Genomic DNA, 20,754 nt, shown 5'->3' on the forward strand with positions numbered 1-20,754 from the left:
AACCAATCCTCTATCCACGCTAACACCTTACCGCCAACTCCATACCCTCTAACCTTCTGAAGCAACCTCTTGTGCGGCACCTTATCAAATGCCTTCTGAAAATCGAGAAATACTACATCCACCGGTTCCCTTCTGTCTACCGCACTAGTCACATCCTCATAGAATTCCAATAAATTCGTCAGACACGACTTCCCCTTAATGAATCCGTGCTGCGTCTGCTCTATCAAACAATTCTTCTCAAGGTGCCTCGCTATTTCTTCTTTGATGATGGATTCAAGCATTTTTCCTACAACAGACGTTAAACTAACCGGCCTTAAATAAGTTTTTTGCCTCGGTCTTCACGGAGGAGGACGCAAATAGTTTGCCGGGTATTAAAGATAGAAGGTTGGTAGGAGTTGAGGGCCTGAATGCGATCACCGTCTCTAGAGAGGTAGTGCTTGATCGACTAGCGGGACTGATGATGGACAAGTCCCCAGGACTGGATGGAATGCATCCCAGGGTTCTGAAGGAAATGGCAGAGGTCATAGTAGATGCCTTAGTGATTATTTTCCAAACCTCGCTGGATTCCGGGGAAGTGCCGGAAGATTGGAAAATGGCTAATGTTACGCCGCTGTTTAAAAAGGGTAGCAGGCAAATGGCAGGGAATTATAGGCCGGTTAGTTTAACGTCTGTTGTAGGAAAAATGCTTGAATCCATCATCAAAGAAGAAATAGCGAGGCACCTTGAGAAGAATTGTTTGATAGAGCAGACGCAGCACGGATTCATTAAGGGGAAGTCGTGTCTGACGAATTTATTGGAATTCTATGAGGATGTGACTAGTGTGGTAGACAGAGGGGAACCGGTGGATGTGGTATTTCTCGATTTTCAGAAGGCATTTGATAAGGTGCCGCACAAGAGGTTGCTTCAGAAGGTTAGAGGGTATGGAGTTGGCGGTAAGGTGTTAGCGTGGATAGAGGATTGGTTGTCTAATAGGAGGCAGAGAGTTGGTATCAATGGGTGCTATTCCGATTGGCGGTTGGTGACTAGTGGAGTGCCCCAGGGATCGGTGCTGGGGCCTCAACTATTTACCATTTATATCAACGATCTGGAGGAGGGGGCTGAGTGTAGGGTGTCGAAATTTGCTGATGACGCGAAGATAAGTGGAAAAGCAAATTGTGCGGAGGGTGTGGAAAGTCTGCAGAGGGATCTAGATAGGCTAAGCGAGTGGGCGAGGACCTGGCAGATGGAGTACAATGTTAGCAAGTGTGAGGTTATTCACTTTGGCAGGAATAATAATAGTAGGAGGGATTACTATTTAAAGGGCGAAAAGCTGCAGCATGCTACGGTGCAGAGGGACCTTGTGCATGAGTCACAAAAACCCAGCCTGCAGGTGCAGCAGGTGATCAGGAAGGCAAATGGGATGTTGGCCTTCATAGCGAGGGGGACTGAATATAAAAGCAGGGAGGTCTTGCTGCAACTGTACAGGTGAGGCCGCAGCTGGAGTACCGTGTGCAGTTTTGGTCGCTGCACTTGCGCAAGGATATTTTGGCCTTGGAGGGAGTGCAGAGGAGGTTCACTAGGCTGATACCAGAGATGAGGGGGTTGGATTATGCAGAGAGGCTGAATAGACTGGGTTTGTACTCGTTGGAGTTTAGAAGGATGAGGGGGGATCTTATAGAGACGTATAAGTTAATGAAGGGGATGGATAGGGTGGAGGTAGAGAGATTCTTCCTGCTCAGAAAGGACAGCAGGACTAGAGGGCACAGCCTCAAAATAAGGCAGGGGGCAGTTTAGAACGGAGTTGAGGAGGGACTTCTTCACTCAAAGGGTGGTGAATCTCTGGAATTCTCTGCCCGTTGAAGTGGTGGAGGCTACCTCGCTAAATATATTTAAGACACGGGTAGATAGGTTTTTGGTAGACAAGGGGATTAAGGGTTATGGGGAGAAAGCGGCAAAGTGGAACTGAGCCACTTCAGATCAGCCATGATCTTATTGAATGGCGGGGCAGGCTCGAAGGCCTACTCCTGCTCCTATTTCTTATGTTCTTATGAAAGTGGAGTTTGAAATCGGTCATTTGGAAGCTGGAGTTCAGTGAGACAAGATGAGTCATGGTGTCAGAATCATCTGGGGGAAATTGAGGAAAAATCCACAGAGATTCATTTGGGTTCAGAGAGGAGTCTTACCACTGTCATCTTGTGTGCTTAAAAGGGACTTTGTGTGGTAATGAGACCACTGCAGTTTAAAATGTACTTTGTAATCGTGTTAATTTTAAAATCTGTGTTTAATTGTTAAGCTAATGGGAGCAGTAAAGGAGCATAAATCACGTTTTATAAAAAAGAAATAAAAGTTATGGTCTTTTGAGCTAAGGCTCCATTCTGGGATCTTCCTGTCTAGTTATAACACCACATGGGATCATAACAATTTACGCAGCTTGCTGGAATACAACCCACAATTCCTGCTGTGTGCTGAGATGTAAAACAGCTATTTTCATAGATTTCAATGTATAAACGAATTAGGAACAGGAGAAGGACACTTGGCCCCTTGAGCCTGCTCCACCGTACAACAATATCATGGCTCTTCTGAATTTAATCTCAACCGCATATTCCTGTCTAACCCTGATAACCTTTCATCCCCTTGTTGATCAAGTATCTATCTAATTCAGCCTTAAAAATATTCAAACATTCTGCTTCCACTGCCTTTTGAGAAAAAAAGGGTTCCAGGGATTCTCAACATTCTGAAAGAAAAAAATCTCCTCAGTTCTGTCTTAAACAAATGACTGTTTATTTTCAGTGATCCATTGCTCTAGATTCTCCGACAAGAGGAAACATTCTCTCATATCCACCCTGTCAATATGTCTCAGGATCTTAAAGGCTTTGACCAAGTTGTTTCTATTTTTCTAAACTGCAGTGGACACAAATCTAACCTCTCCTCATATTCCTGGTATTAGCCTAGTCCAATATCTCCCTAAATAGGTTTTTTTCCCTCTGATTTCTCCATTGTCTCGCCCAATCTCTTTAGAAATGTTTTGTCTCAAAATCAACTTAATTTCTTTGCTTTACCTTTTAGAATTTAAAAGTAAACTCACTCTATTCGTATTTTACCAATGACACTTTCCTTGCCATCCTTTATAACTTCTCTTTTGAACCACAACAAACCAAAACTGGGTGGCACGATGGCACAGTGGTCGCACTGGTGCCTCACAATTCCTGGCTTGAGTCACTATTTGTGTGGTGTGCACATTATCCCCATGTCCGCTTGGGTTTCCTCTGCATGCTCTGGTTTCCTCCCGCAGTCTGAAAGGTACATTTACCCGAACAGGTGCCGGAGTGTGGCAACTAGAGAATTTTCACAGTAGCTTCATTGCAGGGTTAATGTAGCCATGATGTGGAGTGGACTGGGCTTGCAAAATCTCATTAACTGTTCTGGCTGGAGACAATTCACATCTCTTTAACCTGTGCTTAACCCTCTCTCCATTCACATTGTCTGTACCTGTAAAGTCTTGATTACCTGTTAAGACTTGCATTCCAACCATTATCTTGTAATTAAGTTTGTGTCTATATATGCCCTATTTGTGAACAGAACTCTTCATGATGTTGGGGCAACACTCCAAAAACTCATGCTACCAAATAAACCTGTTGGACTTTAACCTGGTGCTGTGAGACTGCTTACAGTGTTAACGTAAGCCTTTCTTGTGACTAATAAACTTTAACTTTAAACTATTCAAATCTACTCTTGTTTTGTAACATCCTTATTAAATTACCTTATGTAAACATGTTTGAAAAATTCCTAGATTCATTAACATATCAAACCCAGTTTCGATTATCACTGTTATTCTGTTTCTGCCTAAATTACCACTCACACATCCCCAAAAGCTGTTTTTAAAAAATGATAGACATATTACCAACAATTTCTTGGGTTTTCCTGATAGTTAGGAAGGTCAGTTTGTGGTTGAGTAATTCTATGACGTTGTAGTTTGGTTCAGCTTGAGACCTCGGATCTGACTGTTGAAGGTATAATTAGCAAGTTTGCAGATGACATGAAAATTGCTGGTGTTGTGAGGATTGTCTTAGGCTACAGACCGACTGATCAGTTCTAAGTTTTGCAGAGCAATGGAAGATGGAATTTATTCCTCGTATGTGTAAGGTGGTGCACTTTGAGAGGTCGAATAGTGGGATGTACACAACGAATGGTAGAAGGGAGCTTCGGATACAAGTTCATAGATCCCTCGAGGTGCCAGCACAAGTAGATATGGCAGTGAAGAAGGCAAATAAAATACTCACCTTCATTAGCCATGGCACAAAATATAGGAACAGGGAAGTATTGGTACAACTTTATAAAACCTCGGTTAGGCTCAGATGGAATATTATGTGCAGTTCTGGTCACATTATTGGAAGGATGTGATTGCACTGGAGAGGGTGCAGAGGAGATTCACCAGGATGTTGCCTGGGATGGAAAATTTCAGCCACGAGGAGACTGGATAGGTTGTTTTCCCTGGAGTAGAGGATGAGGAGGAATCTGATAGAGCTATACAAAATTATGTGAGACAAAGAGAGGGTAGATCGTAAGAATTTATTCCCCATGGTAAAGGTGTATAAGACCAGAGGGCATAGGCTTATGGCGAGGAGTAAATAGTTTAGAGGGGATCTGAGGAAAAATCTTTTCACCCAGAGGGCAGTGGAAATTATGGAACACACTGCCTGAGAGCATGATGGAGAAGCATCTGGATGAGCACTTAAATTGCCAAGGCATAGTAGACCATGGTCCAAGTGCTGGTAAATGGGATGAGTATAGATTTATATTCGATAGTTGGCACAGAGATGGTGGGCCAGCGAGCCTATTACTGTGCTGTCTGATTAATGGCCAGGGAGGTGTATGAAATATGCAAAAGAGTACAGTTTGTGATGGGGCTGATGACTTTGAGTTTCCTCTAGTCAAATAATGAAACAATCAACGTCTGGATCAACAGACCAATAACACAAAGACAGTGGAGGAATTGAGAGTTTCATTATTTGACTAGAGGAAACTGAATGTCTGAGTCAACAGACAAATAATAGACAGTGGAGGAGTTGAGTGAAGTGTTGGAAAATTAGGCTGGGTGCTATCAGCCTACATGTAATACTGACCCTGCATTTATGTGTTATGTTGCCAAGGTGCAACATCTGAGTCAGGAATGATAGGCATGTCAAGATAAATCCATGGGGAAATCTGGAGTTAATGATACATGGATGGGAGGGGACACTATTGCTGGAAATTCTATGATTTATTGTCTTCAGTTTCTGGGCTCTGCCCCTCACTGCTTGCAGCCTGGATACCTGGGATCTGACACCTGCTGCTCCGTGGCCTTGCTTCATGCACTCTGGGTCTCACTTCTCTTCTCCTTTGTTTCTGGGCTCCTGTTCTCTGCATTCAGTCATTGGGCTCTGGCTCTTGCTGTTCCCTGGCTACAACCACTGGACTCCCATTGATAGCTCTTGATTACAATGAGTCTGAGAGGTAGGAATGGCACGAGAAGGGCAAAGGTATAATTTCACTGCAAATGTTTTGTGTGTTTAGTAAAATGTAATTTCTCGATCTTTTTAATTTACTTGAGCAATGATGACTGTGAGGAATCCATTTTTGATTTCTGCTCAAGTGAACTGATGTAATCTGGTCCGAAGTTCTGAGCTATCAGAGGTAAAATCAATCGTAATTCTTGATGACTGTCCAATGAGCAGTGATGAAAAATTATTTGTTGGTGTCACGTTAAGACAGATTGACCTTGGTACCTTTTGACACTTATTAGGCATAAAAAAGATGAATGGAGAAAAGATATTTTAAGACTGAGTCACCACCTTTAGTAGAATAAGTGGAAAGATTAGGTTAAAATTGCAGAGACTAGAAATTGAGCCAAAAAAGACAGGTTTAGACCCATTGGGTGTAGCCAATTCCCTAAAAACAGAAAATGCTGAAAATACTCAGCAGGTTATGGCAAAATATGTAAAGAGAAGTAGAAGTAACATATTAGGTCCATGGCCTTTCATCAGAACTGGGGAAAGTTAGAGATGTAATAGGTTTTGAGCAAGGGGTTGGTGCGATAAGGATAAAAGGAAGTTCTGTGATAGGATGAAAGTCAGGAGCAGAGATGATCTTCCAGAGAAAAGAGAATGGTGACACAGCAAATTAAGAAATAGAAAACGTGCCTAAAACATGTGTGCTATTGACGGAAAGAAAAAATACTGAAACAAGCCAATAGGCAGAAACAAACTGTAACAGTGATTGTGATCTGAAATTGTTGAACTCAATGTGGAATCCAAAAGGCTGCAGAGTGCCTAATTGAAAGATGAAGCAAAGTTCCTCAGCCTAGCATTGAGCTTCATTGGAACAGTGCAGTATGTTGCGAATTGAAATGTCAACTTGATGTAGAGAAAGTGGAGAATTAAAATGATAGATCACTGGAAGCTCAGGATCATACCTGTGGACTGAATGGGAGTCAATTCATGTTTGCTCTCCCTAATGTAGTGGAGACACATTTTGAGCCATGAATAGAACACTGAAAGAACATTGCTTCACCTGTACCGAGTGTTTGGGACTTGAATGGGGAGGAGCGAGAACATAAAAGAGCATGTTTACATCTTCTACGTTTGCATGAAAAGTTGCCATGGGAAGGGGACAGGATGTTGGGAGTTGCTGAGGAGTGGAGCTGTGTACTACAAGAATTCCTTCAAAATGTTGAAAGGAGAGGGGAGTATGCGTTTGGTGGTGGCGTCGCACTAAGTGATAGAAATAGCAGAAAACTATCTTGAATATGGTGTCTGGTGGGATGGAAGGTGAGGTGGGCGAAGGGTGAGAGCAACATTGCAGGATATATGGTGGTTACAGTGCAGGACCCTGTCATCCACAATGGGGTGAGGAGGGTGGAATACTTGGTTGAGAAGAAAAAGACATCTTAAGAGAGGTTGAACAATCAGAACTGATGCAATGGAGATGGAATAACTAGGACAATAGAATGAAATCCTTTCCAGTGTAGGGTGTAAGTGTTGTCAAAATAGTTGTGGGAGTCAGTGGGCTAATAATGCATATTAATTGACAGCTACTGCCACTAATGGGGACAGAGAATTCAATGGAAGGGAAGATGCAGAGATGAAACGTGAAAGTGAGAGGGGTGAAAATTGGAAAAATTTGGCCCACCAATTAAGGGTGACAACAGGGGGGCCCTTGAGAAAGGCAGGAACAAAAAACATTTGACATTCTACAAAAAGGCAGACATAACTCAGACCCACGTGGGTACCCACAGCAGAACCTTTTATTTGGAGGAAGTGAGAAGTTAAAGGAGAAATTGTTCAATGAGAGTACATGCTCAGCCAGACAGACTGGTTTTGATATAGATCTATTCAAGGAAGAACTGGTGGGAAATGAAGGTGCAAAGGAATTGAACATGTCTGATAAAAAGATGTTTAAGGCCAGGAATTTGGAAACTTAAAGTGATGGCGAGAATCAGAAGAGTCGGGGATGTATTTACGGAGAGACTGGACGAGGGGAGGAAAAAATGAGAATGAAAGAATTCAGTTTAATGCGGCAGGAGCCGGTTGAAACAGTGGGTCGACCACGGTAGTTCAGTTTATGAATTTTGTCAATGAGATAGTAATGAGCTGGGTAGGTTGGAGGATTATGAGGTAGGAATTTATGTAGGCAAGATCACCAAAAGACGAGTTTAGTGGCTCTGCTGTAAACAATATTGGGTTGTAGTGTCATGGTCCAGGGAGCTGGGAGGAGTTGCTGGTGAGGTGGTGTTAGTCCATTTGTCAGACATCTACAGCAGTCTATCGCGGACAGGCCTTCTTTCTGTCCTTGACTCAACCACCCGTTGCTCAAACCCCAATACATCTCCTGAAAGGTCACAGACCTGAAAGGTTATCTCTGCTTCTCTCCATAGATGTTGTCAATAACCTGCCGGGCATTTACAACGGTTAGATTTTTTTTCCCCTGACGGTTGACAGAAGTACAAAACATACGACAGGAACTAACCGACTCCGGTACACAACAATCACCCGCCACCTCCCCCAACGCTCATCGAACACTGCGCAATAAGCATACCGCTCAAGATACGGGCTCTGTGCATGTACGCCTGCGCGGGTGTTTGGGGGCGGGGGGGAAACGGAAAAATGCGTACGCGATGACGTTTCCCGGCGGTGGCTGGGGGGGCGAACATGTGGACGCGTTGACGTTCTCCTGGTGGCGGTGGGCGGGCCCCGGCGCGAGGCTGTGGGATGAGAACGAACGTCAGTTGGAGCCGAGGATTAAAGGGAGTGGAGCGCAGACAGTAGTTTGTATGGCGAGATTACGCAGGGTAGAAGCAGACACACTCTCACCTCACTGGAGACCAAACATATCCATTTCAGTGAGACATACGCGCTTCATTCGTACGTCTGCCTTTTAAATTTTTTTTGTTGTTATTTCCATCTCTTATTTCCCCATTCCCGCCTCCTTGAGAGAGGAAGAGGGTGGTAGGAGAATCCGAACGGAGGGCGAGGTCTTCTTCACTTAAACCGGAATTAAAAATAATAACGGAAGATAATTTTAAAAAAAGAATTGATTCCGCTGGAGGGGTTCTGACTCTTCCTCCTCCTCCCAGGTGATGCCCTCTGATTTCATCTCGCTCCTCAGCGCGGATCTGGATCTTAATTCGCCCAAGAGCTTGTATTCCAAAGGTAAGGAGGCACTTGATCGCCTCTCTAATTAATTCACTTTTCTCTTGTATGTGTTCAGTTGTAAAACAGCATACCTCGCTTTCCGATGTATTTTTCGAGGTTTTCCCACCTTGCTGTAGGCCGTGACTGGAAGATCATTGATAATGTGCGGTGAGATTTGATACCTATATCAGTTCTTAACATTTGTAAGTTATAGTGCGAAGACTCTCATCGATAGCGTGGCATTGGATTAAAGCGCAGAGAGAAAGGCAAATAATTTAATTCCTCTTTGGGTTAAGTGTTCTGGTCTTGCGGGCAACCTAACCTGATGTGGATAATATTTGATTGACGTTCCCATCCACCTGTCAGGGACGTGTCTTTGGCCCGGGACAAACTGGAAGGCTGTTCCAGCACAGCCAGTAACGTAGGCGGTCTTGGTATTTACAAATAAAGTTGGGTTGACGAGGGTTGCCTTTATTGAGGAACTAGTCCAAAGCTACAAAACTCCGCTGTTTTGTTTGGAAATGGTGATTCTGTTGGGATCAAACTTCTATCTCGAGCATGGACTTAGATTATGTTACCTCCTCATGTCGATTTATGCAGGCTCGACAGTAGGTTGATACGATTTTTAATTCGATGGTTTAATGACTTTGCTAATACAATAACAAAATGTGCTGGAAGCAGCAGGCCAGCAACATCTGTGGAGAGAACGACAGCCGAGGGCCCATCATAGGTTCGCTTGACTGAGATTCTGAATAATTGTCATGTTTTTTAAAGTGTTATTTGCGCTTTTGCTAAAAGTTTTTCAGAATATCACCAAGTCAAACAGAGAATTATGTTTGCCAGCATTCCGATCACAAATTGCACATAGTCAGTTGAGGAAATTAAATAGTTGGATAATGATGAAAATGATAGGTTATATGTTTAATAATTTTACTGTACTTGAGAATTTTTTCCCAGGACCCATCTGCATTCTGAAAACCCGATCAAAATCGCTTGGGCAACATGCCATGCGAGGCCAGGTGCTTCCTTACAGGAGGGAAAAATTCAGAGGAAGCCTATTTTGAACCACAGCCACATGTCTCTTGGCACCTGGTTAGAGAATGTACTGTTGGTGGGTTGTGTACCTGTCCCCAAGAGAAGTCACGTGGGAGAATAAGAACAGAAAAAGCATTTTTTGATTGCTTGCTTCATTTTTTCTCGTGGTGTTTTTAGGACATGATTCCATGATATCTTAAACATGTGAAGTCATTGTAGTGGAGCATGATCTTGTCCTCATTTGAAGTCAGTGAGGACCCTTTTCAATAGGGGATCACTGAAAATCAATTATGGGAGGAAAACCTGGTTGAATCCTTCACAAACCAAGGAATGTGGTAGCTATTTGACCCCATAGTGCAATACTGCTTGTTCCCATTAATGCAGACCATAAATCAGACTTTTCGGTTTGTATGCATCTATCACTCATTGCCTTTACCAACCAAGAGAGTTTAGATTTTTTTTGGTGGGGAGTTCCTACCTCAGGATAATTCTTGGTGAAAAATGGAAAGTGCTCAGTAAATTAGGGTGGTGATAGTTATTGCCTCCTTCACTTTTGTTCTTTTAAACATTTGGTTGTAATGTCATTTGGCAAGAAGCTTTCTTACCACAAGTGATCATAGCCGTTGTGCTGTTTTTCACAGATCTTGTCAGATGGTTGCTTGCAAATGGTGAGAAAAACTGTTTTGCACCATTCTTAGCTGAAATTGATTAATCTCTAGTCATTGACTCACTGCATTGCTGAATCTACCTGTTCTAATTTCTTAAATCTGCAAATCTGTAATGATAATGTTTTAAACTTGTCGATCTGAATGCTGAAAAAGGTGTTGCAGATAGCTTTGCTATCAACTTATTTCATGTGCCACCCAGGTTTTTGCTGCATGAATGCTTTATAATATAAATGTTCCATGCAAAGAAGGGGTTAAAATATTTTGAACTGAGAATAAGCTTTGTTGCATGGAGGGCCATACTGATCTGAGACCTGGATTTTTCTTCAACCACAAGTTAAATTTTGAATAGACTGTAATGTGGATTACATTAAACTGTGTTGTGGTTTAAAGGTAAACAAAATCTGCACTTTAACCATAATCTGTTAAGATGAATTGTATAATATAAATTCAAGGTCTCCTAGGGTGTAATTGTGCATTTTATGGGCTTCACAACTATTGACTGCAAGTGCACAAAAAATATTTGATTCAGCCATTAAGTTGCACAAAGTGGCTACTTTGTTGAAAGATATTAATGTCATAAGAGTTCAGATGATGGTTTAAAGTCAGTAGAATGCTTTTGAGTTTGCAAAATAGAAATTTCTGTTTGTTCTGTGGTATTAATTCAACTTATTCTGTTTTGGTAATTTATTGCAGTGCATATTCAAAATTTAACACTTGACCAATTTCTGCATTAATTATGCTGCAATTACTTTTCAATTAAATCTTATTTAGTGACAGCCCATAATTTATTGGGATGCATTTGTACTGCATTTTATAAAATGGAAAGTTCAATATGTCAACATGTATAATATTTTAACATGTATTGTATAGTATAATACAATATGTATAAAACTTGTTCACAATTTTCCAGGGAAGCCATACCATTCATTTTATTTTTGAAGTGGGATGATATGCGATGAAAGTCAATTGAGCAGAATATATCAATTGAAAACAAGACTCTGGTGATGTCTTACATCAAAAATAGTGTACTTGTGTTCCCAAAATGTTGCAATGCTAAGAAAACTGTGTATAATGTTAGAATGTAATCTATGATAATACTGGATCTGTTGTAGTGTTACCAATGGTAACATGCTGTAAGGGTCAGCTGACCCAGTAAACTGTAACCAATGACAAAATGGTGTGGTGGTCAGCTGACTCAGTATAAATAAGAAGCCGCTTGGGATTGTGGGAGCTTGGAATGACCCAGGGTGAGGCCTCAAGTATTGAAATAATGAAGTTTCTTTATTAAACCTTTTGATTTATAAGTTGGAGTAAGTCTTTCAGTTTTATTGCCTACAACTGAAGAGTTCCTTCTGGTGAATCAACGTACAATGCCATCCTTGCATTGAGATCTTTAGACATCCCATAATATTGTCACGTATGGCAACTATAGTTCAATTGTGATTTGTTTTCTCATAGCCCAGTTACAGACCAACAATGTCAGCAATGGTCGATACTGCAGTACATGTCAGCTTCAATGGCTTCTTTTTGGTCAATTGAAATAAGAACATAAGAACATAAGAAATAGGAGCAGGAGTAGGCCATCTAGCCCTTCGAGCCTGCCCTGCCATTCAACAAGATCATGGCTGAGCTGAAGTGGCTCAGTTCCACTTTCCCACTTTCTCCCCATAACCCTTAATCCCCTTGCCTACCAAAAACCTATCTACCTGCATCTTAAATATATTTAGCGAGGACGCTTCAACGGGCAGAGAATTCCAGAGATTCACCACCCTTTGAGTCAAGAAGTTCCTCCTCAACTCCATTCTAAACTGCCCCCCCCCCCCCCAAAAAAAATCTTGAGGCTGTGCCCTCTAGTCCTGCTGACCTTTCTGCGCGGGAAGAACCTCTCCACCTCTACCCTATCCATCCCTTTCATCATCTTATATGTCTCAATGAGATCTCCCCTCATCCTTCTAAACTCTAACGAGTACAAGCCCAGTGTATTCAGCCACTCCTCATAGCTCAACCCCCTCAATTCCGGTATCAGCCTAGTAAACCTCCTCTGCACTCCCTCCAAGGCCAAAATATCCTTGCGCAGGTGCGGCGACCAAAACTGCACACAGTACTCCAGCTGCGGCCTCACCAGTGCCCTGTACAGTTGCAGCAAGACCTCCCTACTTTTATATTCAATCCCCCTTGCATTGAAGGCCAGCATCCCATTTGCCTTCTTGACCACCTGCTGCACCTGTAGGCTGGTTTTTTGCGACTCATGCACAAGGACCCCCAGGTCCCTCTGCACCTTCACATGCTGCAGCTTTTCGCCTGTAAGTAGTAGTCCTTCCTACCATTATTCCTACCAAAGTGGATAACCTCACACTTGCCAACACTGTATTCCATCTGCCAGGTCCTTGCCCACTCGCTCAGCCTATCTCGATCCCTCTGCAAACTTTCCACACCCTCTGCACAATTTGCCATTCCACCAATCTTTGTGTCTTCGGCAAATTTCGCCACCTTACACTCGATTCCCTCCTCCAGATCATCTATATAAACGGTAAATAGCTGAGGCCCCAGCACCGATCCCTGGGACACTCCATTAGTCGCCAACCGCCAATCCGAATAGCACCCATTGACACCCACTCTCTGCCTCCTATTTGACAGCCAATCCCCTATCCACACTAACACCCTACCCCCAACTCCATGCCCCCTAACCTTCTGTAACAACCTTTTGTGTGGCCTGATTGCATGGGAAATTCATAGCATTCTCAAAGACTGAGATTTTAATTATAGCTTCTGTTTGAGAGTCTAGTATTCTAATGGTGATTCTATTTTTAGGATATTTCATATTAGTACATAGAATCACTAATTCTTGGTTATAGCCAGTACAATGGCAATTTGTGTCTGGACATTTATCTTGTAGAGACTTGAATGATTAGAATTATACAAATTGCTGCACTTTTTCATATGTTACATTTCTTTATTCTGGAGAAATTCAAAACTTTGTAGTTTTTATGCTTCAGTTTGTGAGAAAATAATCGTTGGCCATTTCAGTAAAAATTTTTTTTTACCCCTCTTGCACATTATCTTTTTAATGTTACAAGCCCCATCTGTGCAAGAATCCTATTCAAGATTCTAATGTGCAGATTAATATCTTGTGATTCTTAACATTTGGTTCTGTTGCCAGGTATGGGAACAGTAACAAAGGGCTAGATGTAACCAGCACTACAGAGTCTCTCTCTCTCTTTTCCCCCTCCCACCCCCTGGCTTACAAAATTGAGGGTTTACCTGTCTCACTCCCAGTGGTTGTGTCACAGCCAATTAACCTTGCCAAGAGTGTGAATTATCTCTGGTGGTTTGTCCTATTACTGTAATGACTTGAGTTTACTTGCACTTAATGGGTCTTTGAACTGAATCATATAAGAATCATAGAATTCCTACAATGCAGAAGAAGACCATTTGGCCCACCTTAGCTGCACAAAGGTCAATCCCACCCAGGTCCTATCCTTGTAACCCCACTTATTTTCCTTGCTCATCCCACTGACACTAAGGGGCAATTTTAGCAACTAATCTATATGTTTTTGGACTGTGGGAGGAAACTGGAGCAGTAAGAGGAAACCCATTCAGACCTGGGAAGAACATGCAAACTCCACACAGTCCCCCCAAAGGCCATAATTGAACCCTGCTCCCTGGCGCTATGAGACAGCAGTGCTAACAACTGCATCACCATGCCGCCCTAAAGTGACAATCTGCCTGTGACTAACAATTTAAGACTCCCTGTAAACTGCATTCAGGTTTGTTTTAAATATAAACTATATTTGACAATAATCGCTTTTTGCAGTTGTAGAATAACTAACTTACCAACTTAAGTTGGCCACAAATATTTAATACTTAAGATCTCCAATTGATGATTTAGATAAATATCTTACAGGGAAAGAGTAGGGCCATGAAGCACCGAGGGGACAATTTGTGCCGAGAGCCAGAGGGTATTGGTAGGATGTTAAATGAGTACTTTGCACCTGTGTTCACTTGGGAGAAGAAGGATATAGGCGCACAATTCAGGAAGCGGGACTGAGAGGTTCTTAAACCGGTTGACACAGGGAGTGAGGAAGTATTGTAGTTTGTTTTGGATTGTTCTTAAAGTAGACAAATTCCCAGGTCCAGATGAGTTGTATCCCAGGCTGCTGTGGAAGGCAAGGGAGGAAATTACAAGGGCTCTGGCCAAAATTTTTAGTTCTCTGGTCATAGGGGAGGTACACACAGCAAGAAGTCTGACAACACCAGGTTTAAGTCCAACCAATTTATTTGATAATAAACTCACAAGCTTTCGAGCGTCACCTGACGAAGAGGGAACCTCGAAAGCTTATGAGTTTACTCTCAAATAAATTGGTTTGACTTAAACCTGGTGTTGTCAGACTTCTTACTGTGTCTACCCCAGTCCAACGCCGGCATCTCCACAGCATAGGGGAGGTGGCAGAGACTAGAGGATAGCTAATGTAGTTCCAATTTTCAAGAAGGGTAGTAGAGATAAACCAGGGAATTAGAGAACAATGAGTTTCACATTAGTGATAGGGAACCTATTGTACAAAATTCTGAAGGAGAAAATTAACCTGTAATTGGAATGCAAGGTTTGATCAGGGTTTGTCAGAGGTAGGTCATGCCTAACGAATTTGAATTTTTCTAGAAGGTGGCTGAATGTATAGATGAGAGTACTGCAGTTGATGTCATCAAAACCTTCGACAAGATCCCACATATATAAACAATGTAGATAAGAATATTGGAGGAGAAGAGAACGATAACAGTTTGCAGATGACATGAGGATTGGCAAGGTTGTTAATAGTGAGGAAGAAGGTCTTAAGGTGCAGGAACGTATAAAGGGGTTGGTCAGATTGGCAGATGGAATTTAACCCTGAAACGTGCAGGGCGATGCACTTGGAAGGAGTAACAAGACAAGGGAGTATTCAATGAATGGCAGGACACTAAGAAGCTCAGGAACAGCGGATGCTTGTCCACAGATTGTTAATCTGCCCTGTTATCTTCAACAGAGTATTTAAGACATGTGGGACACTTGCCTTTATCAGTCATGGCATAGATTATAAGAGCAAGGAGGTTATATGGGAGCTGTACAAAATTTTGATTAGGCCACAACTAAAGTATCAAGTTTGGTTTTTAGTGTCACAAGTAGGCTTGCATTAACATTACAATAAAATTATTGTGAAAATCTCCTAGTTGCCTCATTCTGACACCTGTTCAGGTACACTGAGGGAGAATTTAGCATGTCCAATGCACATAACCAGCATGTCTTTCAGACTGTTGGAGGAAACCGGAGCACTCGGAAGAAACCCGTGCAGATATGAGGAGAACATGCAGACTCCACATGGTCAGTGACCCAAGCCGGGAATCAAACTCGAGTCCCAGGCACTGTCAGGTAGCAATGCTATCCACTGTACCATCATGCCGCCCCCACAGCGGAATACAGTGTGCAGTTCTGGTCACCTCACTACAGGAAGGATGTGATTGCACTGGTGAGGGTGCAGAGGAGATTCACCAGCATGTTATTGGGATGAAGTTTCTGAGCTATGAGGAGACAACGGATAGGCATGGATTGTTTTCTTAAGTGCAGGAAAGGCTGAGCAGGGACTGATTTTTTTGGCATCAGCCAGTAGTACACTTGGATTTGGAAAAACATAGTGCTTTTAATATAGAATAATATCCCAAATTACTTTGTAGAGGCTCAAGGAAATTGAGATGCTAATATGTAGAAAAATATTAAATGAAAGTTGAAAACAAGTCATTAATACATGATTTGGGGTGAATTCTGAAAATGAATAAACACTTGTCTGAAGGTTGGAAAATTCCTCGTTCGAATTGGAGTAGAGGGAACGACTAAATGGAATGCATCTGATGTTGGTATTGAGATCACTACTAGTCCTATTAAATAAATAACTGGAATTAGAAACTCAATGTACAAGTGGACAAATGTATGAATGATACCAAACTCATAGGATGAGGCACTAAATACAGAATGAATTGAATTAAATATATGGTAGATGAAATTTAATGGAACATGTGGCATAGGATGGCATGGTGGCACAGTGGTTAGCACTGCTGCATCACAGTGCCAGGGACTTGGGTTAGACTCCAGTTTGGATGACTGTGGAGTTTCCACATTCTCCCATTGTCTGCATAGGTTTCCTCCAGGTGCTCCAGTCTCCTCCCACGGTGTAAAATTGTACAGGTTAGGTAGATTGGCCATGCTAAACTGTCCCTTAGTGTGCTAATTGTGTTGGTTCGGTGGATTAGCCATGGTAAATGAGTGGGGTTACAGGGATAGGTGGGTCTGGGTAAGATGCTCTTTTGGAGAACCACTCTCACTGTCTCCCAGGCTCAAAGAAGCAGATACTCCAGGAAGCATGGAAAATGTGCAGGCGAGATTGAAACAATGAGGTCCCAAGGGCCCCCCCTCTCCAGCTTACTCCTGGCAAATGTCCAATCTCAGGAAAACAAGCTCGATGAACTTAAAGCCAGACTCACTTTCCAAAGAGAACTGAGGGACTGCTGTGTACTCTGTTTCATGGAGACGTGGTTCATTCCTGCTTCACCAGACAATGCCTACAACCAGAGGGCTTCTCAATCCATCAAATGGTCTGCACAGCGACCTCAGGCTGGGGTATGTGGGTTCTGCTTCCTAATCAACACCTCATGGTGCCTAGATGTAGCAACCCTGGTAACTTTCTGTTCCCAGACCCGAGAATACCTGACACTAAAATGCCACCCCTACTACCTTCTGCAGGAGTTCACCTCCATTATCCTGATGCAGTTTACATCCCACCCCATGCATATGTGAAGATTGCGCTGGACAAAATATAGACATCTACGAATAGCCTTGATGAAATATCCTGAGGCCTTGTTCGCCGTGGCTGGGGACTTCAATCAGGCCAAGCTTGTGTGTACTACCAAGTTACCACCAACACATTTCTTGTTCCACCAGAGGCCCAAACACCCTAGACCATTGCTACACAAATATCAAACATGCTCTGTCGCTCGCCCACATTTTGGCAAACCAGTCCACAAGGCTGTGCTCCTGCTCCTGGCTTACAAACAAAAAACTGAAGCTGGAGAATCCATCAAAGAAAGTTGCGCAATGTTGGTCTGAGGAACCGGATGATCTCCTACGGGGTTGCTTGGAGTCAGTGGACTGGTCAGTATTTAAAAACTCTGCGAACAGCCTGAATGAGCATGCCACCACAGTAACTGACTTCACTAATAAGTGTAGAAGACTGTACCAAAGAAACAAATCCATGTGTTCCCCAACCAGAAACCATGGGTGAACAGGAATATCCATTGCTTGCAGAAGTCCAGTTCAAGTCAGGTGACACTGACCAATATCAGAAAGCCAGATATGATCTAAGGAGATCCATCGAAGATGCCAAAATACAGTACCGGAGCAAGCTAGAGTTCCAGGCCAGCCACACTGACCCCCACCGACTATTGTAAAGTCTACAAGACTTAACAGGCTACAAGATGAAGGCATGTAAAATCGCCGACTCCAACGCACTGTTCCCTGATGAGCTCAAGCATTCTACGCCTGTTTTGAGCAAGAGGTCAGTGAGAGCATGTCCTCCACCCTGGAAGCCCAGGATGAACCTGTATCTAGGGTCACCATTGCAGATGTCAGCAGCTTTTTTGAAGGTCTACCCATGGAAAGTGACTGGCCCGGATGGGTACTTGGACGAGTAATCAGATCCTTTTATGGATTAGCTAGCGGGAGTACTCGCGGACAGCTTCAACCTCTCTTTACAACTATCTGAGGTCCCTATCTGCTTCAAGAAGATGACCATCATCCTGGTACGTAAGAAAAATGAAGCACCATGCTTTAATGAGCATCAGCCGGTGGCTCTGACATCCATCATTATGAAGTGCTCCAAAAGGATAGTAATGGTATGAATAAATTCCAGCATCCCGGACTACCTGGATCCACTACAGTTTGCCTATCGCCGCAACAGGTCCACAGCAGATGCCACCTACCTGGCCCTGCACCCAACCTTGGAACATATAGATAACAAGGACACTTGCGTCAGATTCCTATTTATTGACTACAGCTCAGCTTTCAATACCATTATCCCCAAAAGACATCTCCAAACTCTATGGCCTGGGCCTCGGCACCTCCCTCTGTGACTAGATACTGAACTTCCTAACTCTCAGAAGCGATCTAAGGATAGACGACAACAACATCACCTCCACAATCATCCTCAACACTGGTGCTCCACAGGGCTGTGTTCTCTGCCCCCTACTACACTCCCTTCTACACCTATGACTGTGTGGCCAAATTCCCCTCCAATTTAATTTTCAAGTTTGTTGGCAACACCACCGTCGTGGGTTGTCAGATCTCTTGTAGTACAGGAATGAGATGATAGAGAGCCTGGTGAGCTGGTGCGGCCACAATAATCTCTCCCTCAATGTCAACAAAACAAAGATTGTCATCGACTTCAGAAGAACATGCCCCTGTCTACATCAATGGGGATGAAGTAGAAACGGTCGAGAGCTTCAGGCTTTTAGATGTCCAGATCACCAACAATCTGTCCTGGTCCCCCATGTTGACACCATAGTTAAGAAAGCCCACTAACGCCTCTACTTAGACTAAGGAAATTTGGCATGTCTGTGTATCACAGGTTGGTATGGCTTCTGCACTGCCCAAGACCACAAGGAACTACAAAAGGTCATGAATGTAGCCCAATCCATCATGCAAACCAGCCTCCTATCCATTGACTCTCTACATTTCCCACTGCTTTGGCAAAGCAGCCAGTGTAATTAAGAACCCCATGCACCCTGGACGTTCTCTCTTCCACCTTCTTTCTTCGGGGGGGGGGGGGGGGGGGGGAAGCTACAAAAGTCTGAGAACGCGGACCAACAGACGCAAGAACGGCTTCTTCCCTGCTGCTGTCAGACTTTTGAATGGATTTATCTAGCGTTGAGTTGTAGTTTCTCCACACCCTAGCCAAGACTGTAACATTACATTTTGCACTCTCTCGTTTCCCTTTTCTATGAACAGTAGGCTTTATCTGTATAGAAATAATACTTTTCACTATGTTAATACATGTGACAATAATAAATCAAATCAGTGTAGAACAAATAGGTCGAATTCATTAGGGATTCTACAGAAAGGAAAAGAAGCATTTTGTTGTGAAATACGCAAGGATGGTGCTGGAACAGACCTGGACACTCAGACACTTTGAGCACAACATGGAACTGCATAGCTGAAATAGGAGAATGCGAGTTGGAAAAAGAATGTGACCAAACTGTGTGACCCTTGTCAAACTGCACATTAAATTTGTGTTCAGTTCTGAGAGGTGGAATGAAGGCATGCATTTTGAATTTAGCAGTAAGGGGGAGGAGAATTGTGGAATTTAATGGCTATGAGAATTTAGTAGTTTGGGTTCTGGGCTGTGGCATTCACATGGGATGGGAAAAGGGGAAGATGGCAATAGTGGCTAAGGACAGTTCAGAAACTGTCACCTGTTCTGATCTTGGACACTGATCTTGGACACCGATCTCAAGGTGGAACCTTTTTAAAGCACAAAATATGTTGTTATTGTGTTTTACTGGCTATGTGTGAGTGCACAAACCATGACAATTGGATTCAATGCTTCCAAGTTGTGAAGGGTGGGGAGAGCGTGGATAGGTAGGACATTATTTGTAGTTATCATCCTTTGGTGAGTTTGCATGTGGGACCTTGACTGTGATTTAAAAATGTAATTGCATCATCCTTTTTAGTGGTAAGCAGCCTTGATAACGAGTTTGGGTCCTGATACATATCATTATTAACATTGAATATATATAAAATTTTAGAATGGGTCAGATGTTGAACCTACTCTCATGCAACTCAGTTTTATGTAATGATGTATTGTGAGCATTATTGCTGTGTGCAATGGAATAGATTCGGAACAGTCCAGCAGCTCAAAACTGGGCATCTGAGGCATTGTGGGCCATCAGCAGCTGAGTTGTATTTCGCCACAATCTGTAACCATCGTAGCTGGGTATATCATTCATTCTACCATTATCATCAGGCAAAGTGCCCAACCTTCAGTAATGAAGAATTTGGGAAGTGACGTATAATAGAACATTACGTCAGAGTAGTGTTTGAGTAGCATAAGAACACAAGAATTGAGAGCATACACAGACCATATGGTCCATTAAACCTGCTCTTCTATTGAATTTGATCATGACTGACATTGCGTTTCACCTCCAGTTGAAAGATAGCACAAAGAAAGATAATTGTAATTATTGGAGGCTGATTACCTCAGCCCCAGGACACTATGCAAGAATTCTTCAAGCAACTGTTCTAAGCTCAATTTTCTTCAGCTGCTTCATCAATAACCATCTCTCCAACATGAGGTCAGAAGTGGGGATGTTTGCTGGTGATTGCACGA

The 20,754-nt window shown here is 42.9% G+C and overlaps 1 protein-coding gene across 3 annotated transcripts in view; it reads left to right on the plus strand.

Annotated features, from left to right (window-relative positions):
- Positions 1–8,247: 8,247 nt before the first annotated feature.
- The window catches only part of nfat5b (nuclear factor of activated T cells 5b), a 170,455-nt gene continuing 157,948 nt past the window's right edge, over positions 8,248–20,754 (plus strand). Inside the window, exons 1-2 of one of the 3 annotated variants that reach the window (XM_080186802.1) lie at positions 8,248–8,378; positions 8,591–8,666. In XM_080186802.1, the coding sequence (XP_080042928.1) occupies positions 8,594–8,666 (73 nt within the window). In that variant the 5' untranslated portion in view covers positions 8,248–8,378; positions 8,591–8,593. Of the gene's footprint in view, positions 8,667–9,122; positions 9,257–20,754 lie in introns of those variants that run through there. The other 2 variants (XM_080186804.1, XM_080186803.1) reach the window with 2 other exon arrangements.

The sequence above is a fragment of the Carcharhinus amblyrhynchos genome, chromosome 4, assembly GCF_965287045.1.
Source record: "Carcharhinus amblyrhynchos chromosome 4, sCarAmb.v2.hapA, whole genome shotgun sequence".
NCBI classification, from domain to species: Eukaryota; Metazoa; Chordata; class Chondrichthyes; order Carcharhiniformes; family Carcharhinidae; genus Carcharhinus; species Carcharhinus amblyrhynchos.